This window comes from Plectropomus leopardus, chromosome 7 (assembly GCF_008729295.1).
Source record: "Plectropomus leopardus isolate mb chromosome 7, YSFRI_Pleo_2.0, whole genome shotgun sequence".
Classification (NCBI taxonomy): domain Eukaryota; kingdom Metazoa; phylum Chordata; class Actinopteri; order Perciformes; family Serranidae; genus Plectropomus; species Plectropomus leopardus.
The window spans coordinates 5,806,152-5,832,841 of record NC_056469.1 but is presented as its reverse complement, the minus strand read 5'-3'; the positions used below and the strand labels follow the sequence as shown (position 1 = coordinate 5,832,841).

General features: G+C 42.7%; 1 protein-coding gene across 4 annotated transcripts in view; it reads left to right on the top strand.

The window, feature by feature from the left end:
* LOC121946151 (vacuolar protein sorting-associated protein 13B-like) overlaps window positions 1–26,690 on the top strand; it is a 375,120-nt gene that overhangs the window by 279,402 nt on the left and 69,028 nt on the right. For all 4 annotated transcript variants that reach the window (XM_042490601.1, XM_042490600.1, XM_042490605.1 and 1 more), the window contains exons 39-46: window positions 310–512; window positions 1,824–2,043; window positions 4,075–4,259; window positions 14,062–14,258; window positions 16,017–16,198; window positions 17,530–17,750; window positions 17,866–17,997; window positions 25,034–25,195. In XM_042490601.1, coding sequence (XP_042346535.1) covers window positions 310–512; window positions 1,824–2,043; window positions 4,075–4,259; window positions 14,062–14,258; window positions 16,017–16,198; window positions 17,530–17,750; window positions 17,866–17,997; window positions 25,034–25,195 — 1,502 coding nt within the window. The remainder of the gene's footprint in view (window positions 1–309; window positions 513–1,823; window positions 2,044–4,074; window positions 4,260–14,061; window positions 14,259–16,016; window positions 16,199–17,529; window positions 17,751–17,865; window positions 17,998–25,033; window positions 25,196–26,690) is intronic.

Sequence of the window (26,690 nt, the reverse complement as noted above, 5' to 3'; positions counted from 1 at the left end):
GCCTGGGTGCTCTTGTATCGATGAACTGTGTTAGTTTTTGTCTATAATTAGAGATATCAGTATTTCACTTTGAAACTAGTATTTATTTGAGATATTTTCCTTCTATTTGAACCCATTCTCCTTTTTTTCCAGTGTGTAATCAATAAATTAGCGACTGCTCCTACTTTATCCACAAACCAATTGCTACATTGAGTATCACTGACAAGACATTTTTCCTCATCACTGTCCAATTTTTTCGACATGTTTTCCCTCTGTAGTTCCACCCTGTGCTCCACATGCCATTCATTGCTACTCCTTCTGTCTTCCCAGATGCAGTTCAGGCTGCGTCGATGCAGCTGGAGCTGCGAGACGTGTTGGTGAGAACAGGGCTAAAGGACCGAAGCCGTCTCCTGCTGGGGCCGTTCTCCTGCAGCACCTCCCTGGAGGCTCGTTGGTGTCGGCACAGCGGCAGCCCTGGACCTGAGCCCGGCCCCCCTAAATTGCTGCTGGACCTGAAAGGAGGCCTGCTGCAGGTTTGTATACCCATGACATCAATTCAGCATCCTCAGTCACAAGATTTATCACCCAGCACAGCTCCAGTTTGTAGAGGTCAGGGTCAGATCAGCACCTCTACACCTGGTTAGAATTGAGTGTCTTGCTCAAGGACACTTAAACCTGAGGGCTTGAGCGAGGCTCTTCCATCTCACAAGAACAGCCACCAATCACGAGGCGATGCTGCTGCCCACTTAAACGTCACCTCAGCTTGAGTGCTTTTGGTTTTCCAAATTAATATTACAGTATTCATAAGCTGACACCCACAGGCACAGCTCATCACATCCTCTTTAACTCTGCTTCTGTCCTCTTTGCAGCTGAAGTGATGACAGTAGGAATTGCATGCTGTAATTCCACTGTAGATTTGAGTCACATCTGTTGGTTAAATGGTGGAATATTAGGCTATTTTAGGGGGGTTATATCTTATACGTGCCTTTTTTCCGATGAAACGTTACATAATATCCACAGAGAAAAGTCCCTTTTCAATGTGACTAACTGAACGCATTATTACTAATGTTTTATTCCACATTACTTCTTCAGGGGGAACCCCCATCCCTCCCCCATCTTCAATGGTTCCCTTAATGCTTTTATTGCGTGCCCATTAACAGAAACATGACTCGTAACTCAACACTTAATACGTAATCATACATTTCCCACTGTAAATATTGGCGTTTGTGGTGTTTTAATCAAGTGCTGTACAAAAACCACCGGAATTCCTTCCGATTCCTTCTTCTCGTGCTCTCTTTCCAAAAACCTGGGAAAAAAATCCCCAAATTTTCCTGTTTTTAGAGTTTAGTCATAACCCACCCTTGCAAGCTAGTGAGAAGCGGGCAAGCAGGCAGGCAGCTCCATGTGTGAAGAGTTTTTGACTCAGAGATTCCTGGTCCTTAGTCCAAACCCCAGGCAGACTCACTTTGATGGAGCTCGGGAAGGGGAATGCCACGGGTAAGTAAGGAGGATGTGAGGTTGTGTTGGGTAATGTTAGAGAGGATGTGAAGGGGTGATGACGAGGGTAACCCTGACTGCTTCTCTTCCTGTTTTGGAGATGAATGTTAAATAATTCGCTGCGTAGGTGCTTGTGCATCAGCTGTGGGTCTGTGTCATGTCTTGCTTTTTTCCTCATCACACTCTGTTTTTTAACTTCTTCATTTGCTTTTCTTAAGTCATTCTTTTTCTTTCAATCCCTATACACTCTATTCCCTGTTGGCCTCCGTCACCTCTCGTTCCCCATCCCACACTCTAATTTGCGTTCTCTACTAACGACCTGTCCGTCTCTGCTTCTGTCTTGACAGGTGTTTTGGGGCCAGGAACATCTGAGCTGCCTGAAGCTGGTGGAGGAGCACCTACAGGCGTACCTAAACCTTCAAAAAGGTTCAGATTCAGCTGATAGCTCCTCTAAGAGCAAGGCATTCCAAACCCAGCTACCTCCCTCTCCTGGCTCTCCCTCTCCTCGGACGGAGCACAGCTCCGATGACCTGCGCACAGGGCATTTTCAATACATCCAGGACTCAGGTGAATGTTTTTACACTGCATGTTTATCTCATGCAGAGATGACACATGGTTGATAATTTAACTAGGTTTAAATCAAGATAAAATGTTGGTTATTATACTCTCAATTCTAGTTCAAGGGACATGATTGCTTTGTGGAACTTTTCATTTCTCAGAGTGGCATCTCAATAGATGTCGAGCAGTAACCCAAACCCAAAGATTGAGAGCTGTTTGCTTTTACTACTGTTGTAAATGCCAGCGCATTTACAACAGTAGTCATAGAAAAAGCATTCCCCTTGACTCAGAATAAGATAATATTACCTGTGCATGCATTTGTCCTGCTACTTCCTGACAGGGTTTTCACAATGGATCAGGCCATGCTCCCTGAATCCACAGGATTAACAGCAACCATGGTCAGTCATTCATAAAGTCATATAACTGGGTTGTTATTACTGAAAAAAGCAACCTTTGTGCCAAAGTGAGATGTCACTTAAGATATACATCGCCTTAAATCAAAGTCAGATCAAAGTCCTCAGTGGAGAGAAGTTTCATCGGACATGTCTGCCTGGTTCCACTCTGAGTAACATGCTGTTTATTCCCTCTCTTTGTGCTTTGTGTGTGCTGTCCTCTGCATGCACACACGCAGACACACACAAGAACATTATACACAGAGGATCAAACTTCTCTCTGGCTGCAGACCAGCCATCCACTCTGTCAGCTGTGGTTGAGTCTTTGTTTGTTGCACTGTTCCACTGGGCTTTGATGCATTTAATATGCTGGCTGAAGCAGAAGAACCTACAGTAGTGAACTAGAAAAGAGAGCACAATCTGTCCTCAACATGTTGTCAACAGCCAGAGAAAACCGGGGCCCCAGAGTACAGAGCATAGCGAGTGGCCCTCAGGGGCCTGACACAGGGATGGATGGGATAGAAGGACAGAGGAGGAGATGAAAGATGAATGGAGGGAAGGGTGAAGGGAGTCTCTGTCCCTTCCTCTCACTTTCTCCAAGTTCAGATGAATTCAAAAGACAGCAAAACCTCATAAAAGTGTCTGTTTTTTTCTTTCATCCACCCTTTTCACCAAAGAACAATACGCTGTCCACCTTCAAGTGGGCAGCTCACCGCTTCACATCAAGGGAAAAATTAGCCACGGAGAGATTTGGCTGCCCCTTGAAATGTGTTTGGAAAGAGACTGTTTGTACCCCCAGGGGCTAAACAAAGCAGCAGTTCTCTGCTTGACTGTTTTTTTCAAATAAACATTTTTCCAAAGGACTTGAATCCCAAACAGCAGCCACGACTTAAGTCAAACACCACTCAGAAGTTTAGATCCAGTGTTATCCAGCTTTTGCAGGTGCTTGGCATGGTTCAATCAATGGCTGTTTACTCAATAGCAAAAATGTTTACTCAGCCACGTTGTTTATAGGCAGCTTCTTACACATATAAACATTCTGAAAGCGTGGAAACATCGACAGCGCATTTTTAGGAGAAATTGTTTTGGAGGGTCTGGATTCCATAGTAGAAATAACATCACAGCACCAAAGATGTACGCAAGTCAAAGTTAGCTTGTCGTTAGTTGTTGCTTTTTGTCACATTAAGTGAATTTGATAATTAGAAAATGTGCATTAAAACGCTATAGAATTTCCTTCACATATTTCCAGCCTCTGTGTGTTTCTTTCTTTCTCAAGCATCTGTGAATGCTCAAGGTCAGTTAAGCCTTGCTCTGAATTCTTGATGTAGTAGTGGATTTTTATGATACCAGAAGAGTGTAGCTCAGTTGAGTAGTAATCCACTTTATCCTAAAATATAAAATACATGGATTCCTCTCTGTTTATCCTCTGCTTTAGCCACATCATCCTTTATCCGTCGGTCAGCTTTCCTGCTTCATTTTTTCCTCCTTTTCTCTTTGTTTCAACTGTTCTCCTGGCCTTGTGTTCTTACTCTCTGTTTTCCTTCTTTTTATGCATTCCTGTAAAGAACCTCGCCTAGATCATTGACAGATTACAATGAAGTTATTCCCATGATATTATTGGTAATTTTTCTTTTTTTTTTTTTTGCAGCTTCGCAGAGACTGCCAGGACCCCATGAGGTGGTGTTCTACAGTGAGACGGAGGATAGCCCGGGGGTGATGCTGTGGAGGTACCCTGAACCCCGTGTCCTCACCTTTGTCAGGATAACTCCTGTCCCTTTCAACACCACAGAGGACCCTGAGATCAGCACTGCCGACCTGGGGGACGCCCTGCAGGTAGGGACGGACACACATACATGTATTTCTTGATTTGCAAAAACGTGTACTCCCCACACAAACAAACAGACCTCCAGTGCTCTCTCTACCATTATTCTGAAAACCCCTCTCAAACATAAACACTCAGCATATTGTGAATAAGTTTGAAAGCCAGGGGTGGGAATGTGTTAAGCAGCCGAATGTTTTATTCATCACTCGGTCAGGATGTGTTGTGGTCTACTAGAGTCCTGTGAAAGGGGCGTAAACTGAGAAGAGAATCCACTCATCTCTCTCACAGCTCCCTGCCCAACATCACCTGCAATGAAAGAGAAATAAACTGTCTTAGAGTTGGGCCAGGGGCCATTATAATTCCCATGACATGAGTCATGAGAACTTCCATGCTCTACGTGTTATTGAATGACAGAGACCCCTGCCGTCCCTCCAAACATGCACTACATGGTCAGACAGCTGTGGAAGTCATCTCACATGCTCTGGTGTGAATAGCCAGGTGTCTCCAACCCCAGATGAGGTTATAATTTGGCAGGCTGTTGCAGCTACTGAGTCTACAGGGCCTCCGTGGGGGACAGAGCATCCCACTTTTCCACCTATCACTCATCCTCCACCTTTCTATCCCCTGCCTCACTTTGCAGCTTATCATCCTGGAACATAATCGTTCCTTCTGCATCGTCTCTTAATCTTTCTTTTTTTCCTGGAGCAGAAATTTGCTATTTTTAGGAAAATATTTCTTGACACTTATAGCTACAGTCACTTTGAGTCTTACTTTTTGGCCATGCAGTTAGGAATGGAATTTCTGGTAAAACAAAAACAAAAAAAAGATGCAAATCATGTTTTTGTTATCCTGGTAGCTAAGCTTTTCCCAGTCACATTCCTGAACAAACAAATTGTCCCTGTTCTTTTCCTACTCATATCACGTTTTTCAGCTCATATTAGCTATGTTTAGTTAGATGTTATTTTAATATCTGTTTTTAATTTGGTTTTCAATTTAATTCTATGAAGCAAAAGCTCTTCAAAAGGCATTGAGAGGATAAAGCTGAGTATCTGGACTCGGACTAAAAAAATGTAATGCAAGAATGGCAACAAGAACTGTATTAGATAATATGATGTAAAAAAAAAAAAAAAAAAGATCACAGATATGGCTCTAACATTACATTATTTCAATGACTTGTAACAGTTGCTTAATAAATGGTATGCTAATTTAGTTTTTAAAATATTAGCTAGAATGAACTTTTTTTTAAAAACTTGACTCCTTTTGAAATATAATATTTATCACAAATTAATATTTTAATCTGATGTTATTGCATTATCCTGAAACTTATGATGGTAGCAAGTTTTACTATATTCCCAGCCCATTTAGAAGGACTTTTTAATTGCATTTTTTAAGGCTTGGGGTTAGGTTACCTTCCCTCTTCCTTTTTCTTCTGCTTCTGTCCTCCAGCTGCAACAGAAGTTTCCTATCTCTACATATCCTCCCTTTATCTCTCAGATTCTTTCCTGGACTCCCACAATCATTTCACCTACAGTACAGATGTTTTCCTCCGTTCGTTTATGTCGACCCGGGAGAGACAAGATATTGGAAGGTGCTGCAGATGTCTGGCTTCCCGGCGAGGCCCCACAGCTGTAAAGTCTGTAATGAGCAAAACTCCAAAGCCTCTAGCTGATTGGCCGCATATTGAGTTACAGCAGAGTGATGTGTGTGGAGGAGGAGGGAGGGTTAGAAGAAGGAGCGGTGATAGACAGAGTTGGAAAAGAAAGAGGGTGGTTGATGGGAGGAGATTGACAGGAGAGTGAAGAGTGGAAGGACAGAGACATGAACAGAGATGGAGTGAGAGGAGGGTCCGAAAGGATGGAGGTTTTGTCATCTGTGATGCTTACAAGAGCCTCCGTGTGATCAAACACACTTTATCTAGTCCAGGGAAGATGATTTTTTACCAGCAGATGAGACAAGCAGCTGATGAATGCCTGAGAGGAGATTCAACAAGCTGGCAGGCATGTTGTGTTCACAGCATGTCCTGTTCACATGATGATTCACATGCATTCACAATCTGTCATACACTTGGACAGCAGAATATTGGGGGGGGGCTGCATATATTTCAGCATCTCTGCTTCCATGTTTGTGCATAAATATGGATGCGTGTGACTGCGGACATATTTGTGTGGGTGTGTTTTACACAGCAGGAGATGTGAAACCAGTGGTTGATGAACATGTGGTTTCCACATCTTCTGCTCCACTCCTCATGTCATCTGGCGTGGTCCTGTCTCTTCTGACAAGTCTGTTAAAAGGAATCAGGTGATGAGACTTCCACGAGGGAAAGTGGTGAAAAGAGGAGGCTCTGAGCATTAGTGAAACCACTTCATGTGGGGATTAGATGTAGTGGGGTGACACACTCTGTCTGTAGAAGAAAGCAGTAAGTGCTAAGTATTTAAATAGGAGCCAGTGTTATTGACAGTGAAGAAAATTGTCTAAACAGTTGTGCAGAATTAGTTTGCATATATTTGAAACAGAAATGCAGCTTGCACTCATAGAAACCAGTGGACAGGAGTGAGTCACCTCATTTTGGTGCTTGTGTTTTTGTGGAATACAGAGGTGTACATTAAGAGGGGGATGACATCCCCGTCAGTATATAGAACATGTTCATTTGTCCCTCCTTCCCCCCAATAAAATACAAATTTGAAGACATTTACACCATCAATTGATATGCAGGAGAGGCATAAATTGGTGCATAAAAAAACGATCAAAACTGCAGGAAATAAAACAGCTAGACATAGCTATACAAGTGGAATCTGATTAAGAAGCTGTGGGAGACTATCAGCACACAGCCCGTAACTCAAACAGCCCCGCCTGTAATTATGTGTAACTTTAAGCTGTACTAAAATGTAAATGGGTGAGTTATAAAAAGAAAGTCACTCATGTACTTTTGTCATGTATGTTGAAACTAGAGACCAAAAACAATTTTTGGTACCAGGCTGCAAACATGTTCATTTCTGCTGTAAAGTTTGGCATTTTAACACGGGGGTTTTTAGGGACTTACTCTGTTTTGGAGCCAGCGTCATGTGTCCATTCAATGACCTGCACTTTTTGGCACTTATGCATTGGCCTCAATTTCCAGCCTTAGAAGATACAGCTTGATTTTTGCATAAAAAATCACCAGAATGCAGAAAATTGTTTGATGCTCAAAAATGTTTTCCCTCCAAATAGTAAAACAAAACCTCCACTGGTGACATATATATACTCTGGCTATGTCTTGCAGCAGACATGTCTGTAATAGGACACTTGGACAGCTATAGCATGTTAAAATAGGTACTGTTGGTAACAATATTGAAAAACATCACTTACAAAGTGTATTTTTCTAAACTTAATATTGAAAGCTACTGTGATGTATTTTGTGGACAATGCTAAAAACAGTATCAAGTATCGTGGACTTTTTAAAAGGAGTGATTAGAAACTAATTAGAGGATATTGGATCAGTTTACTGATACATTAAACAGTCCTTCATACTTCACATTTTTGTCCTAACACTCACATGGAATCAAGCCAGGTGTGTGTGAGACGAGGTTAGGTTCATAGGGGTTATTTTAATGTGTCCTCTTGGTCAACAACAACGTTGTCCTGATCCCAGATTTAGTTGATTTCAGCCTCTGGCAAATAGTGACTATTCATAGCTTTCTACGGAACTTCAAAAGTCTCTGTAATTTCTTTTTGTTTTATTTCTCCCGAGACCAGAAAGAAAATCCAGCGACAGGGAACGGAAATGCAGCCATTAAAATCCAAAAAACAGTAATGGCTCAGTTTCAGTTCCAAAGGAATTTCATTTACTTTACTTGAAGACTGTGGAGAGAGAGAGAGAGCAGGAAAGAGAGAGAAGGCAGTCATAATTTCTCAGGCCTCTAAAATTACCATGTGGCCACACGGAGATGGAGGCTGATAGATTTTGAGAAATGGAAAGTGAGAGGCATAAGGAAAGAAAAAGAAATAAGGAGAAAAGAGAAAGTGATGTTATGCATTAAGCAGTCCTGTCATTCCTCTCTGTTATTTAGGCGATGATGTTTTTCTCATTTCGGGCTGTTTACTAGCAGGTGGACAGTGAAAACAGTTCCATGAGGTTGACAAAATAAAAGTGACTCTTCTCCACATTGTCTTCATCTCCTCCTCTTCTCTCTACTTTTGTTACACACACACACGCACACACACACACACGCCCTCCTCCTCTCCTTTGCTCCCTGTCTCCACCCTGCTGAATAGATGAAGGGGGGGTTGGGGGGGGGGGGGGGTGCTCCTGCTCTGAGCCATGCTGCTTGCTTGTCCCCAGAGCAGATCATATTAACATTTTATAAAATCAAGATTTCCTGCATTTAAATAGTTGTGGTTTCCCAACTGGTTCCAGTATCTCGGAGGGGGAATTCAAACCTTCTTCCATTACTCAAAGTCAAATTGCTGCCTGTGCTGTTTTTACACACAGTAGAAGGGGAACGATGTCATAGTGATTTGGGGGGGGGCATCTGCCGCTTCCCACCTGTAGAGGGCCCAAGTGATGAAGGGATAGAAGGAGAAAGGAAGGTGACTCATTCTCACCTTCTCACCGCCGTGTGGTCCAGTCCTCTGAATCATAAGCAGGTGTCTTTACTGCTCTTTTTCCATTGCTCTCGTTCATCTTCCCCTCCTTCTGCCTCTCCGCGGGGTCCTGAAGCCTGAGAAACAGGGAGTAAACACAGGAGCAATGATTCAGCCTGACCCCAGCTCAGGGGAGCAGGAGGAGGAGATAGTGTGTTAGAGTTCAGCCTCAGCATATAGTCAAACAATCTCTTCTCGTACACTTTTGCCTTTTACAGAAACAAGCTCTTCCCAATATGTAAATGTATAAATTCGATCATCCACTCGCTGTTTGGGCAGCTGCCCAAAATCGCTCTGAACAAACATCACACCATCTGCGATCCTGCTGTTGCTTTCGTGCATGGCACTGTGGGATTGCCTTTCAAGTCTCAGCAGGGCTCTGCGCTGCCATCACGGCTCTGCTGGCCTGCGACTCGTATCATAAAAGCTCCGTGGCCTGAGATGAACTAGCAACCTTCAGCTACAACCGCGGCCGCAGCTGTTGTTTCTGTCATTGTTGTTATGAAACACAGGTCCATCATCAGCTTTACATCCACGGTGCGCCCTGTTTTATTGATGCACACTTTTTTCCCAATTAGTCAAAAACAAAAACAAAAAAAACCTTTTGTATGGAGTTAGAATCTGAGGGGAGTCAGTGGGTATTTCACTTCAGAGCGATCCACTGAACCAGAAAGAGCAAGAGTGTCTTTTCGCCAAGATAACTATTATTTTAGTGGGACAGTGCTCAAGCAGACCTGCATTAGTCACAGCTAATACACTATAAAAATAAAAGGCTGTCCATGTGGTTAATTTGATCTGGACTTTTTACACCTCATCCACCAAAACTTCAGTCCCCCTTCCTAAAAGTTTGGCATAACGGATGAAAAAAAAAAGAAAAGAAAAAAAAAAGAAAGAAAAAGTTGAGCGTGAAGATCTCAGCATGGGCTTATTCCTGATTTTCCACACTGATTAATGTTAGCCTATATTAGCCCACCTGAGACAGCATAGTGGGAGTCATTTTCAGAACAATTTTCATTACATCTCCTGAGTAAACATTTGCTCAAGCCGATGTCAATTCAATTTGCCTGCTGGCTGATAAGAGGTAGCTAGCAGTGGAATTTCTCGACATATAGGCATCAGTGAAATAACAGAAGACCTAATAGCAGTGTTGATATTGTTAATAAAAGTAATGGCAGACAAGGCTGTGGATGTCAGCAGCCACAGACTCTGCAGGAGCTCAGGGAGTCTTCAGTTGCAGAGACATTTTTAAACTTTAGCAGCCATCACACCTGGGTTGATCATGGACATCATTTCTGTGTGTTGTGTATTTTTGCTTTAGATTGCCTGCCTTTAGTTAACCTTTTTAGAGACTGTGATTGGTCAATCAGTCCCAGAAAAGTAACTCCACGCTTAAGAGTGTTCTGCGGTTTGGCAGAAACAGGACTGGGTGACAGGGATGGAAATCAGATCTGTCTATACATAACGCTGCCAATAGTTCTGGATTTAAATATATTTGTAAATAGTTTTGGATATTGAAACTTGGCTTTTCAGGCATTTGAACCACCTCCAAAATGAAACGGTGACTACAAAAATTAAGATAACATTTAAGATAACCCTTCGTCTGTTATTTTGCCCTGAGGTGTAGCTGCCAGGCCTACTTTGTCTTGCGCTTGAGGAAAATACAGATTGGACCCTTCCAGCCAAGGGAATGTCAGCTATTCGGGGTTATATGTTGTTTATCAGATAAGGTACACACACAATCAGGCAGCGGAAACTGACACTGCCCAGACTGTATCATGCACTCACGTACATACGCACACCTGTGTATACGGCAGTATGTATACACGCATATTGTCTTTCATACGTACAATTATACATGGTCTTCCTCTCGGACACATATACACAATCCATATGACATATACACAGGTGCCTTCTCCTCCCAATAGCCTTTGCCAGACGTCCAACTCAGCAAAGCTAAAACATTTATTTCAGGATTTTTTTCCACTCTACAACATTTTTTAAGCTTATCATCGATTTCATCTCCACTTTCGTCCAAGGCCAGGGCCACAAGTCAAAAGGAACAATGACGCAAATTCAACCGTGCAAATGTATTCCACTGTACCATACATGTACCTCACATATTCATTTCTGCATGCCGTCATGTGTATAGAATATCACAGGTGAAAAAAAAAAAAAAAAAAACATCCTCTGTGTTTTAGCAACGTAATTCTGGGAATTCTCTGTGGAGATTCAGTGAGTTTCCGCTCCGGTGGCTCAGCGTTGGGGTTGCGGGTGCACCACTCTGTCAGGTACAATTATGAGAAGTTGATTCCAGGAAAACCTGTGTGGCATTTTATACATGATGTAAGCTACGGTTACCTCATGCATTCTCCCCTAACAGTACAGTCCCAAATGCATGGGACACATACACATACAATTTGTGAACACAAAACTTTTCACACACACCCACACACACACCAACTTGTTGACAGAGCTGCATGAGTTTGGTAAGTATCCAGGGAACTCTGTACCTCTGGTAAACAATTGGATTGTGCACAGACAAATGACCTTGCTCACACACAACCACACACACACACACACACACACACACACACACACACACACACACACACACACACACACAGTCACATCTCACTGCCTAGCATCCTTTAGGTGTGCTGCTCAGAGCTCCCTGCCACCATTGATCCATCAGTAGCTGAGTTGCGCAGGTGGTCAAGGGAACCTGAGAACCTGGTTTAGTTCACACAGGAGCACCAGACGCATTTATGCAAATTTTGGCGGAATATGAGAAGAATGAATGGAGCCCTACCAGTCATCACATAATGTGTGAACACTCACATAACCTGATTGTTATTCAGTGTGAGAAACAGCTCCAGGACTTCAATGCTAATGACTGTCATGTAGCTGCCTGGTGTTTGGTTATGCTGCGGTCATGCAATGTTGTTATGGAGATGGGTTGTCACATTGCCGCGTTGGTGGTCTGCCGTCAAAGACTTGTATTTCTTTCCGACTAGATGAGAAATTAAAGATCGGTTTGGAGGTAAGTAAAATTCAAGGTTGTAATACAGACACCACGAAAAAAGAGTCACTTGTTCTTTCCTTCTCCAATGTGTGAGTTCACCGTGTCTTGAAAGGGTCAGTAAACGATCAATGCTTGATGATGAGCAGACCACTGCAGTTGCTTAATACTTTATGTGTAACAGGGGGATCCACGGGACTGAGGTAGTACCTGTTGTGCAATAACAAAGCCTTACAGTAATCCTGCTGCTGATGAGTAATCAGGGTCACACTGAGGAGGTTACAATAGTCTGTTTATTGGACCGCAGCCTCAGGTTAAAGTGATGAATAACTGAGGGATACAATAGTAAGACACCACTGGTGTGTAGAGGAGACTAAGTGGGGGATATAAAAACACTCGAACATGTTGTCATCTGATGGAGCAAAGCCACCGCCTTAAGAAAGAAAGATCTGATCCGTTGGCAGAAAACAGCATCATTTCTGCAACGGCAACAACCTGAGTTAGTGTTTCAGGAGAAAATCAGTTTCAGGTGATGCAGAGCACAGTGGAACCAATCTTGAAACCCATCGGCAATTGATTGGAAGACAATAAGCCTCTGGGGGCAATAACCAGTATTTCAGGAGATCTGGTGTAGCCAGCAGAGATATTCAAGCCAAGACTTCCTCCTCTGTATGCTGGTCATTTCAGCTAATGTGGCTTTTAAAAAAAAAAAAAAAGCTAATATAAAGCTAAACCATAAGATGATCCGTGATAGCGGATGGGTTCCGAAATAGTATTTCACCCTGTTTATCTGCCACTCAGACTTCATTGGTCCATACTACTTGGACTACAACAAAGACCAGAACACTTCCGATACCAAAATCTTGTCCTGTTGCCTAAAGATTCTGCATATACATATGCAGATATCTGTTTTTGGACATCACAGTGTAAGAGCATAATGCAACACAAAGGGTTGTAAAGAGGAGCATTCGTTAGTTGTGTCTCCAAGGAAGACATTCCTTTAAATTTCCTCCAATATCTCTTGGAGAGAAACAGATATCTGTGATCACTTTATGTCTGTCTTTAATGGTTGTCAGCAGTTGGCTGTATGGAAAATAGGAAGGAAGAAATTATGGCAATAGATCTCTGTGCTCAAGTGAATTCATCCAAGTAAATTCTGAAATTTAGCCATTACTGATGGGTGAGCAGAGGTGTGTAGCTAGTTCAGAAGCACTCTGAGTCTAAATGAGGAAGGAGAGGGTTTGATGACCCACAGATATTTAACGAGGATTTGTATGAGCAAGAGTAAAGGGATGGGGTGTTAGCCTCTTGGACATTGTTCATCATTCCTATGATGTTTGCTCAGCAAATGAAATAGGGCTTCATCAAACAGCAACTTCTTTAGTCTTGTATTTTCCTTTTATGTTGTCCATAACCTGACAGGTACTTCTTTGCATGTATAGTTATAAGATTGCAACAGCGTCTTTATCATTTTAGCTTCATGCTTTTTATACAAAATAAGCATTTTTGTGACATATGAAGATTCAGTTCTTAAAATTTTGATCTTCAAAGTAGAAACAAGCCATAGAAGAGTCTGGACAGGGTAGTTGCTTGTTGTTTATGGAGTTTGAATCTGAGCTGAAGGACACTACCTTATTTACTACGCAATGCTGCTGCTCCTAAGAAGGATAGAGACACTCATGGATATATTGCTTAACGGGTGGCCAGGCACAGGCCCAGAGGCCAAAAGTGTCAGGTACCCCTGGCCTTCATCTGTAAATTGTCACTTAAATTGCCATCTGCTGAAAATCAAAACTCAAAATGACCCCAAAGAGACAGAAAAACCACAGAGAGATGTAAAAAAAAAAAAAAAAGGAGGGAGGGGATGGACAGAATTACTACAATAACAACTAAAAAAGACACAAAAGGACCATAAAGAAATACAAAACAACTACAAAAAGACACAAAACAGCCACACAAAGACACAAAATTACCACAAAGAGACATACAGTAAAAGCACTACAAACTATGTGTGTTATGCTCCCTTGTTAGAGAGGTGGTGGCTCCTTTTGCATATCTGTGCCAAGGGGCCCATTGTCTTTTAATCCACCCATGGAGAATCTGTATTCAAATCCTAAATAAAAAACATATTCGGGGGTCATACATGTAAGGTGTCTCTGTGTCTTTCCTTCTAGGTACCATGCAGCCTAGAGTACTGGGACGAGCTCCAGCAGGCTTTTGTTCCATATCGGGAGTTCAGCCTGTCAGAGAGCAGTGCCTGCCAGCTGCAGCTGCCCAGCCTCAGCCTCACCGACCAGCAGAAGGAGCTGGTGGCCTCAGACCTGTGGAGGATCGTACTGAATAACAACGGAGAGGGAGGAGATGAGCAGAGGTAGAGGAAATTTGTATTTTATATTATACTGTTTCTCTGTGCTCGTAGGTATCTGTGTGTGATGTACACACGCCTGCACACCCGAACAAATGCATGTGTGGACCTACAGTAAGTGTGCCGTCCAGCGTGAAGGAAAGCAGAGAGAGAGAGCGCACCCAGGCCGCCGAGCACAAAGAGCTAGCAATGTGTCCCTCGCCCCACATCTGGTGTGCAGGAGCAGGGAGCGGGCTTGGAAGGCGTTCAGATCGGCCTAATGAGATTTCCCAGCACACCAAGTGCCTGTCAGGGCCCATCCGGATTCCTTCCTGCTTACCTTGAGTGTATCTAATCGAGGGGAAGCTCACGGGAAGCAAGAGGAGTAAAGCCCCCTTTGGGTTGGCTCATAAGTTCCTAGGCCTGGTCTGGGTTGGGCTGGGTTGAGTCAGGATGGGATAGGTTGGCCCGGGTCTACCCAGCACTGTGACACCTCAAAGAGCATGCTTTTACTCCCTTCTTCTCACCACCACTGCCTCCTCTCTTCATTTCTCTCATGTCTCGCCCGGCATCCTGTTACATCTTCTGTGCTTCACCCATTTTTCATTTCTTTCTGTCTTTTTTTCTCATTCCTTTCTCATCTTAATTTACTCTCTCTTTTTTTTCTCTTTCCCCCCCTTTTTACTTCCTCTCGGGATTTAGGGAACTTTTAGTGGAAGAGAATTGCCAAGCCCACATTCTGTGTGGCTTAGAGAGCTCCAGAGGAGCAGAAAGGGAGGAATAAGAAAACATGTAAGAGAAGAAACAGAGAAAAAAGTCCACAGCACCAGATACAGTGTAAAGCAAAATATACATCTGTGTTTCATTACAATCATAGTCCAAACACTACATTTCCTTTATGTTTAAATTATTTGTCTTTTTTGATCAAAATTGATTCCCCTTCCCTTACTCGCTCGTTTCATCTGCCTTACTTTAGTTTCCACCAGAAAAATAACTTGGCCGCCCTGCCAACTGGAAGTAATGAAAATTGTCAACATATGATGCTTATCTTTTTAAGGAGCACTCTGCTGCACCAGCGTTTTTCAGGTCTTGAGCGTTTCCTGCTGGAGTTTTTATGGTGGATCATGGTAGCAGCAAATTACAGAGCAAATGGTCATTCACTTCAATTACCTTCCATTCAACATCATCAACCATGACATGCAATTAATGTCCATGGAGAGGTTTCTCCTGGAAACTGCGGCAGGAATAATGTACCTAAACTCACAGCCTCGGACAGCGAGGAGGCCCTCTCCATTGTGTTGTCTCTTTTTATTCCCTCGTGTCTGAATAATTGCAGCGTTTGTCTCGCTGTAGATTTCTGACGAGGATGTCACACAATTTGTAACTCGCTGGGCAAGAGACTAAAGCGTTCAGCTACAAATAAGAGTCAGATTATTTTAATTAGTGAGCTGAATGTTTGTGGCCGTTATTCCACAGCTGTGCCTATGCTTTTGATATTACAAAACAACGTTTGATAAAAAAAAATTAATAACTGTTTACTATTTTTTTCCCTTACAAACTGTCAAATGCTGAATCACAGTCATATATTACTCATTTTTCTCTATAATTATTTTCAAATGAAGATATTTCAGAGTGCCTTTAGTTAATATTGTGTCTGTATTTCTTTGCACTTTGTGTGTGTGTGTGTGTGTGTGTGTGTGTGTGTGTGTGTGTGTGTGTGTGTTTCGGGGGTTTTTTTTGCACAGTAACAAATAGTTGTCTGTTTGATCTTCTCTTCCCCTTCAGTTCGGATAGTGAGTGTGGCTCCCAGCTGCCCTGCGATCAGTTGGTCTCTCCCATTGCGTTGGCAGCCTGCACTCGTGTGGACTCCTGCTTTGCACCTTGGTTTGTCCCCTCCATGGGTGTGTCCATTCAACTAGCACAGCTGGACATCCACCTCTGCCACCATCTAGAGCAGCTGGGCACAGGTATGATACCGAACATGCAGGCACAAAGTCTCCTCTAAGTTTGAATAAGGTTATTAGGGAGAGATTGTAGTCCAGCCAATAGAAAAAGTCAAATTATTGGGTGGATTGTGGTACTAGCAACCTTAGAGGTCATTCACTATAACTACGTTATAGACTGAATTCATTTCACGATTATCCTGGCCAAAACAATTCACAATATTATTCTGAGAATGATCAAATAATGATTAAAACTTTAAAATTTCACTCAAATATACCGGGATCACTTCACCTTACTTTTCCTTTTAAGGCCACATTTTCATGAGAGGCATATTTGCCCTATAGCTGGAAAAGCCAAAACGTGTATGTACGTCCCATTCTTGTAATACCTTAATGTGGCAGAAATGTCCATTTGAACTCAAGAATGAACTGATTAGACTTTGATGGTCAAAGGACAAGGTCACTGTGATCTCACAAAACACATTTTTGATAACTCAAGAATTCATATACTAAAATTTTACACAAATGTCTAATAGAATAAAATAAAGAACTTATGACATTTATGTCCAAAAGGCCAAAGGTCATCTTTACTGTGACATCATACAATTTTCAAAGACACTTTACTGGCCTTTAATCAACAGCATAAGTCAGGCAAAGATGGGGAAACATTTGGTTTAATATTGAATTAGTGACACTAATCATGGATGTCCACCTTGAAACTGTACTGACTGTATAGACTTCACTAAATTTATTGAGTCTGGACAGGATGTATGTAACGTGCAACTGGTACTGGTTGAGCTGGTTGGCGGAGGCATACGACAGCGAGCCCCTAATGCTAGTTTTTACTTTTTTTTTAGTGAAAAATAAACATTCTTGAAAAGCCAGGCTTTTCAACTATTTGAAATGGCATCATATCTTTCGAAACAAAATATTTCAATGCTCGGTTAAGATCTCATGATTTTTGAGGTTGGTGCAAATGCAGCCTGGTCTCTTTATTTTTTGTTTTATTGTACTGTTTGGGGAATGCTTGACATGACATTTACAGTTATCCATATAATGGAAATCCATCATGATCAACTTACTCTGTGAGTGTGATGTGAGTGGGGTACAATAAAATTGTATATCATTCCATTTCAATGTATTATAATCTTACATGATCATAATCATCATGCACGCATTACTTTCTTTTTTAGAAACAATGTATTTCATTTTGGATAGTCCCAGGTGGCAAGATGTTTTTTTCTTTTTAAAATAAATAGAGAGTATTACCATATATTTTGATAGGTATGCTGTGTTTTGATCAAATATGTTTTGCAGTCTGTCTTTTTAATATGGATGCTCTCTCACTTCTCCAGTTCCATCTCAGCAACTTCGTCCCTTCCTGCCAGACAGAAAGTTACCTCAGGAGCAGGAGTTCATGGTGACTGGCTCTCGGGAGCCTCGTGTCTTCTTGCGACAGTGGAGCAGCGGCACACGTCACTGTCAGGAGTTCAGCTTTTCCACACAGCTCGACTGTAAGCTGCTGGAGTACCGCAACCTGACACACCTTCAGCTCCTCCAGCCTTGTGTTCTACAGGTAGAGCTTTTTGTGTTGTTTTATGTCTCTGTGGATATTAATATATATATTCAAAGCATTGGTCAGGAAATGTGAAAAGAAGTTCATTTAGAATGTACTTTCTTGTGTGTTTCAGGGCCAGGCTGCAGCCACCTGCTGCCCTCAGAGTGCCTCACTGGATGTGAATGTGTTTGTGGACCCAGTGTTCCTCAATATCAGCCAGTATGCCATCCACACTGTGGACACTGCCCTGCACAGCTGGCAACAGGTAGCAGAAAATCACCTTTATGTGCATTTGATATTTAACCACACTCCAAAGAGCACAGTTCTGCATGTACAAGCTGAATTAACAGACATGCAAAAAAAAAAAACATGCACATTGTCAATGAAAGAATCTAAAGATAGATACTGATTCCAAAAAGGTTCTTAATTTTTATGCCTGTGGGCTGGTGGTAGCTCTGGTCAGAGGCATTATGATTTTGGGTTGTCCATCCATCCTGTTCTCTTGAATGCAATATTTCATGAAAGCTTCAAGGGAAGCGTCTTCAAATTTGGCACAAACATCCATTTGGACTCGATTGAAATTATTAGATTTTGGTGATCAAAGGTTGAGGTCGCTGTGACTTCACAAAGCTTGTTTTTGGTTTTAACTCAAGAGACTTCATGCGGTAATTATGACAAAATTTCACACTAGTGTCGAAAGGTGTAAAATGATAAAGGTGTCCACCTTGAAACTGCACTGAATTCACAGATCTTTTACAGATACCTTTACAGATGTGTTGGAAGCATTCATGTTTTAGATTTTGCAGCAACATTCATATTTGAAGCATTGTCTTCTGTCAAGGCAACATATGAGTCTGGACAGTCATGGATGTAAACTGCAACTGCAACTTGATTGGTTCACAGAGGCATACAACTGTGAAACTTTAATTCTAGTTTTTTTTTGTAATTCCACTTACATCTAACATCAGGAGCAAGGTAGTTAAGTGCATGACAATGTACAAAGACATTATCTAAACAACTTTTCATTGCTGCGTGGTGACATGCGTTTGAAGCATAGACTGTAAATAAAGATGGACGACGTGCCCCCACTTACCCCCACTATGCTGAAGTGAGGTTAAAATATCCCGGATACGAGCGTTGCCATCTTGCGAGGGTGATGTCACTGGGAGCCCTGCATCTGTGAATTAACGATATCCAAGGTGGGGGAGTTCACGCCCAAACACCCGTCCGACCAATCGTGAGCAGCTCCGTTGAATGTGAGCTCACAGATTGGCTGTCACAGCTGTCTGTTATGGCGGAAAAGTCCCCTTTTGTATAATTTAATTGCTGAAAACATGAAACATGAAAATAAACAACAAACATCAGGGTGATGGGCACTAACTTCAGTGACAGAAACCATCTTTGAGAAAAATTTATTTGGCGTGTACTTTGAGTTTTTAGCTCAGCTTATGACCATTCATTAACATGGAGAGCAGGTCTTAGGACCTGTACTGCAGTTACACGAGGAGGCGTTCAAGATTGAATAACCTCACTTTGAGGGAGCTGTCATGTTGTCCATCTTTATATACAGTCTATGGTTTGAAGTGACCAAAGTAATCAATGTGCTGGTCACTTAGGTTGCAAAGTATTGGTGGGTGACTTGTGCATTACATGTAGTTGTACGTTCACTTGTACATTTATATAGTAGGATATATTCAGACATTTCAGGTAACAAGGGATTTGCACTGTTGTTTTATCGGTAGAGCTTGCATTTGGCTATTATATTTAGAACCAGGGGCTTGTAAATCCATAGAGGAAGTATGTAGGAAATGTATGCATTTAGAGAATATTCTAAAAGACAGTCTGTCGTCCCAGATGGGGTATCAGCTAAACAAACTCACAACAAAGTGGATTTCATGAGAATGGTTTGGTTGTACGCCAGTGGTAATAAAATTTGCAGGATGGAGCTGCCTTTGGGTTTGCTGTAAACTCTGACTAAGAGGCTACAGTGTGTCTGTTCTTGGGCTTATAGTCCTATGGTCCTCGTCATCTCTCGGTTCTCAGCTCTCAGCACTGCCTCTGGTAGCCAGGATATTTGTGTGTGAAGTGATGCCCACGAAAACACGGTAAAACTTGAGTGGTGACACCTGCCAAGACTTCATCTGGCCCTAGTCCTCCACCCAGTTGTCTACTTCACACACACACACCCTGGCCCTTCTGGCTTTGTATGCCCTATCATGGCTCGGCTCAGCTCAGCTGTGGCTGTGCTGACTCATATACTGGCCGCTGGAGACGCAAAGTACTCTCATGGTTTTACATGCATACAGACTCTCACTGCCAGGTGAGAGAAATAATAACTTATATTTTTCTAGGAACAGCTGTGGTGTTATACCTGTGGAAAATAAAATTTGCACAAGCCGTATAGGAAATCTACTATAAAATGATTGTTCTGGCTGGCAGTTTAATACCTTTGTTTTCACTCAGTGGCATCACTGACTCATCAAAAGTTCTTGCCGACCGTGTTGGATAATCGGACATAATTGACCCTTGGCTTCAGCATTGCATCATGTAGGGCAAGCCAATGAATGTTCCCTATTTCTGCTGGTTAATTTAGCCATAAATAAGGCTTTGGAGCATTGGTGGTGTTGTAATGAATGGTCATATTGCAGCTTTACTGTAGTGTTTTGGACATGTTGGTATCCATGGTGGGCTTTGCACAACATGCCAAGCATGATTAGTTAGGATATTAGTTGGTCTTGTGCTTGTAGCCAAGGCTTTACTGATACTGATTGGGTGATATGTTTGGCTTTTTTGAATGCCATCTTTGCCCAGTATCCCCAAATAGAGGCATACAATGCTCACTCATATAAACACACAGAATACCCTTCTTCACTTGTACAATACACAGTCAAACACACGCCCTGAGTGCTGTATTTACATGTTTGTTGGTATGGGATTGATTCATAAAATGATTACGCCTGCTGTATTGCCTTGATTGGTCTAAACAGCAGCAGCCTTGTAACTTGTACAGAACCTTTTAACTACCTCCAGCCTTCACCACTTTGCTGAACACAAGGGAAAAACACACCATAATTATAAGGCAAATGTGCTGCATGTGGGTTTGGTCGTTCTGGAGTAAGGGGCAGAGAGAGGTCAAGTACAAAAGGCGGACTTTTTTGAACACTCCTCTTAAATATTTGGTCCACCTCAGAGAAAGTTGCAAACACTTAGATCATTGAACATTGTTTCCCTTTTTGGAGTTTTCACTGAAACAAAATCTTATACGTGGTGAGAAAACCTTGTATGGGTGCGATTAAGCACAGTCTGTCTGGTGGTGAGGTGCACTATAGGGTCGGATGTAAAGAACCGCCCAGTTAAGCTAAAATGCATCTTTGATCTGATAGAGACGTACATTCCAGGCACACTCATGCACACATTGTCCATGCATAGAAAAACTTGATCCTAATTGAAAACGTAATCAGAAGCAGTTGGAAATGTTAACAGGCTCTGTCTTTCCGCAACAGAAGGATGTATCCTTACGTGTGTAATTGTTTCAGTGATTTTCATGTTTCCTGGTGTCAAGGCTGGCAGGCAGGCCTGTTGTGATGTGGCCTGTAGGGTCAGCATTGAACCATGGAGAAGATTCTTCAACTTCCACACAACTGAAACCTCGCAACCCAGACATGGTCATACCAGACCACCACAACCAGAACAGCTGGAGCACTTCCAGATGCATAGCAATAAATAGAACTAAAAGACACTACTTGGTGTATGGTTGTAATTAATTCTCATATAGCCATAATACGTTTTGATATGCAGCTATAGTCATGGTAAAATAGACAGCTCTTGTACCCATTATAACATCAGCAAAATCTTACTGGCAGTCAGTCTGGAAGTACAAATGCCTAATGGATTGTCATTAATAATGACATTAATGTGTGTGTGTGTGTGTGTGTGTGTGTGTGTGTGTGTGTGTGTGTGTGTGTGTGTCTGTGTGTCTGTGTCTGTGTGTGTGTGTGTGTGTCTGTGTGTGTGTGTGTGCTCTGTCGCCTCTTTAAATTGGGACATTTTGCAGGTCTGTAAAGGCAGCAAAGGCAGAACTCGTTATTAGTTCTTTTACCTTAGCTGCAGTTTGTGAAGTTTGAGTCAGAATGGATAAAGCACAATGAACCGTTAAGTTTCGCTGTTACTACACCAGATCTTCTGCAGCTCCGTCTGTACCCAGGGTACTCTCTGCCGGCTGATAGTGTGGTGCAACCAATAATCGAACATTATACATATATTCCAATAGCATACATAAAAATAGTCCAGCTTCAAAAATAACAAATCAGTACTTGGCAGCAGATGTTTTAATCTTACAGGGCAGTCACAAATAATAAATGCATTGAAAACCCATCCATGAATTAATGATACTCAGCATAATCCTTTAAGAACCAGACAACAGTTACGTTTTACTTCAACTGGCCTGGCAATCTGCAGCTCCATCTGTGCAGAGTGTGGTGCAACCAACCAAAGGGTATATATATACCAATAGTGCTCCTGAAGAGCAAGCCAGCTCCAAAAATATAAAATCAATACAAGGCGGCAGATGTTTTAGTTGTGGCAGGCCGCCACAAATAAATGAATGTGTGGAAAACCCGTTATCTATCAGTGATACTCAGCATGTTCCCAAGCTAGTGGGCCCATGTCCTCTTACTCAATCCTCAACCAAGTCCTTGATTACAGTTCTGACAACAGGTATACAGCTCAAAATTAAGGTCAGCTGTGGCTCAACAAATCATCCACTAATAACAGGGTTGGAGGTTCAATCCCCTGAAGAAAGATGCTTAACCCCAAGTTTCTCCCAAAGATTGGCAGGCCAGGGCCTCGCTTGGCAACTGTCACAATCAGTGTGTCTTTGTGAATGGGTGAAAAAGAGGCCGACTTTGAAAAGCTCTATTGCGGTCTAGTTACCATTCAAATTTAGATTAGATTTGGTTCTGTGTAAAACTGGAAGAATGCGAAGGTGAAAGAACAGAGTTACACAATTTTAGAAGGTTTCATGGTTCCTAACACGAGGGAAAAGGGATACAGAATAACTTTTTCTTACTTCTTCGTTTGTGTCTTCTCGCTCGATAGCCCCATATGGCCCCAACCTCAGCCCCCCACCACTCTAACCTCAGGCCCCATGCCTCCATTTTCAATTCTCAGTCCCTAGCCCCATTTTCAATCTTTGCTCCCCCCAGCCCCTAACCCCAGGGAAGTGGCTTTGGTGGAAAGCCACACAAAAGCCCAGTAGTATTTACACACTGCTTTCTCACAGAACGTTCACAGGCAGTTACATGTGCAATTGAGACAACAGGAATTTTTCTCCTGTGATTTTTTTGTTTTTTCTCGCCCTGGTTCCTCCCATGTTTCTTTGCAACCGGAAAGAAAGTGATAGAGAGATCAGGTTCTTGTTTGTAGCAGATGTGTGGGTTAAGATCATCTATCACAGAATATATAGGTGATTTTAGATCTGATTATTGTTTCATTATGTCCCTTTTACGGGTTTCAGTATCTCCTCATCGGTTTCTTGTTTCATATTTTGAGTGGGCGTCATTATTTACAATCTGTTTTCCAGACATTTTACTGTACCTTGTCATTTATGTGTGTGCCACTCTGCCATGCAGATCAGGGCTAGACTCTGTGAAAACTTGAGTAATATTATCTGGGTAGATTAGCGAAATGGATCTTTTGATTCCTGGTAGGACTGCGTCTGAAGAAGAAGCTGTCATCTTGCGCTCTTTAACAAGGAAGACATGTTGACTGTTTAAATATCGTTGTCTTAATATTTGTCCACATAAAGTCCCTGGATAGACAGAGAGTGATTATGATTACCGCAGGAAGCTTTTCTGATGTGCGTATCATGTTGCCTCATGAATCGGGGCGGAAAGACGATACCATCAAAGTGCGGGCTTAGCGATGGCATCTTAAGATGGCAGCAGGAAGTTTGTAAATCGCAGTGTCAGATTCGTAAGGGAGCACAGATAGTGTTCCACTATAAAACTGGAAATGGATTTGAACCCACTGTCGCAGCTGTCCCGTCTAAATTTTGCTCCCTCTACCTCGCTCTCTCTCCCACACATCTATCATCAAGTGTTCTTTTTAATGGTGTAAACTTTCCCATCCGTTTTCAATAGCATCAACAACCCGAGGACCCTGAACGTGCTTGGCAGTCAAACTCTGAGCTTTTACTGCCAGCCTCTTTTAACCATCAACCATCAACCCCCCGCCCCCCCGCCATTTAAAAGTATACAGCAGGCTGGGGTCCCTCTTTGTTAGGATAGCTGAGTAGTTATTGAGAAGTTGTCTGAACCACAGTCATGTGCGTCAGGAGTCAGGGAGGGGTGTGCAGGAGAGATCCCATCAGGGCCTGAGAGCCTCTGGAAGGAGCTCAAGTAAAACTCACACATGCACTTGCACCCACGTGCTCGCTATCCAACTCACATGCAAACTATGTGCTGTTTTGAAATTGTGTACTTGAATTCCTGTATGCAGGAGCCCTGACACACTCTCCTCTCCTTGTTAAACCAGTGTTTTCAATAGCAGGCCAGTGAGCTCTTTGCTCTTGCATGCAAGGTGACGTATGAGTGGACAGCATCACTGTATGACTCGCATGACTTGAGTTTTCTGTGAGGCTTTCTCATTGACCCATTGCAGTAGGTGGGCCAGACCCCACCATATTGTATTCTCCTAACAAACCACAATATATTGATGACTCTTGCTAACAGGAATGCCGACTTAGTGGCCCACTTTGTTCCAGGCGTTGAGAAAATGTTAGGAAAATCCACACAAATGGAGTTGCCATTTGCAATGAGTTGACATCTCCGACACTGTTTATCTCAGCAACGACCAAAATTTAGTTGCTCAGAGAAGGAAGATAAAGAGTTGAGGTTTTAGAGGCCGCCTGGAGGTTTTATGTGGGACCAGGGGGTAGATTTGGCCCCAAAGCCCAGTCTAAGCTGCTCCAGCTTGGATAGCTGTCAGACTGTGATATGATTCACTCCCCTGTTGAGGTTATGTTGCCCCCACAGGTGATATCACTCATTTCTTTCTCCTACCGACTGACAGTTGCACTACCAAGATAGGATTTTTAAGATTGAGAATACATACATTGTTGACACCTGTAAATGTGCTTATACACAAACTGCACACACACTGTGCATTATACACCCACCATAAACATACACACCTGGAAGTATTTGCTCACTTTCTCATGTCACCCTCTTCTTTCTCTCCATCCATCTGTCCATCCACCAATACCTTCTACTTAAACCTCTCATTCCCCTTTTTTTTTTCAGAGTGGGAACCCAGAGGCTGAAGAGCTGGTCTACAGCCACTACGTGATCTGCAACGATACCCACGAGACACTGCGCTTTGGCCAGGTGGACACAGATGAGAATGTGCTGCTGGCCAGCCTCCACAGCCACCAGTACAGCTGGAGATCCCACAAGTCCCCTCAGGTAGCACGCACGCACACACTCACACACACACACACACACACACACACACACACACACACACACACACACACACACGCACACACAGCCTAGGGGCTGGGAAATATATGATGGCCCACAGCCCTGGGGTTTTGGTTGGAGTTCAGAGTAGATGCACACACATATGCATGCTCACACACTCACACACGCACACAGACACAGAGAGTGCAATTTATCCAGAAACACATAAACTATGTACACAGACATGCATACGCAACTGCATACACGGAATAGAATGTTAACAAGGTAAAGTATTAGCACAAGCAGTGCATGCACAAATTTGTGAACCTGAGCAACATGTACTATATGCACGCACACTTGCCTCAGGTGACAACATAAAGAAAAAATTACAAATCCATATAAAATGACTGACACACAAAGTCAACAGGCTCACAGAGGTGTACACACGCACACACACCGGACACGCCATCATCAGCGTGCCGCCACTATCTGTGTGTTTCTGTCAGCGCTCTCAGACAGTGCCCTGACAGCATTGTTAAAGAAGATTGATTATATTTAACCCTTTGTGGTTTTGAGGTTGAGCGGAGGGTGGGCTAGCGATCTGTGGCATATGTGTGTGTGTTTGGTGCACACATGTTTCGGGACCCCCATGTGTTCCACGGCGAGTGTGAGAAAGTCAAGCTTGAGAAAAGACATGGCCATAATTGCTCGCAGTAAGTCAGTAAGTCAAGTTGTATTAATCATCAACCATGGTTAATCTGTGCTCTTACCTCACTCTTGCCTATACACACACACACACACACATGCGCGCACACACACGCACACACACTTGGAGAGTGGCAATCTGGCATATCAGCACAGCGAAATACCACATCTCATTTTAGAAGTGAGTCAAACTGACCTCTGTATTTTCAGGGATGTTTTGGAACAAAGATTGTCCGAATGGGCCAAATGTCATCACAGATGAGGAATGTGATTCCGAGATGGTTCTGTCATGTGTTATTCCATCATGTGTTTGTGGTATATGAAATATGTGTTCTCAAGATGAACATGATTTGTGAAACTAGATAAATAAGGAATAGTGCAACTTTGCCAAAAACACTGGGATAACTTATTGAGCTTGATGATAAAATGCCTGCCAATGTGTCCGCCTCAGCAAATTGTAGCACACACTCTTAATTACATTCCCGGGTTATAATAATAGTGGCACTGATAAGAGACAGGGTTGTATTTCTTTAATGGTCCTGCGAGTGTGTTTTTGTAGCTCTTGCAAATCAGTTTCTAGATGGAGCCTTGAGTGGTTGTGCTGTTTTGCTTTCGTCCCATGATGCTTTGGAGTGTCTAAAACAACTCTGATCATCACAAGCCATCTTTCCTCAGAACTCCCCACTCTCCCGTCTTTGCTCTGTGGGTCTGCTCTCCACTTCAACCCCAAGAACCCCCCTTTTAACCTTTGACCTCCCACTTATTTGTCAATTATGTCACCAACCTCCAGTCC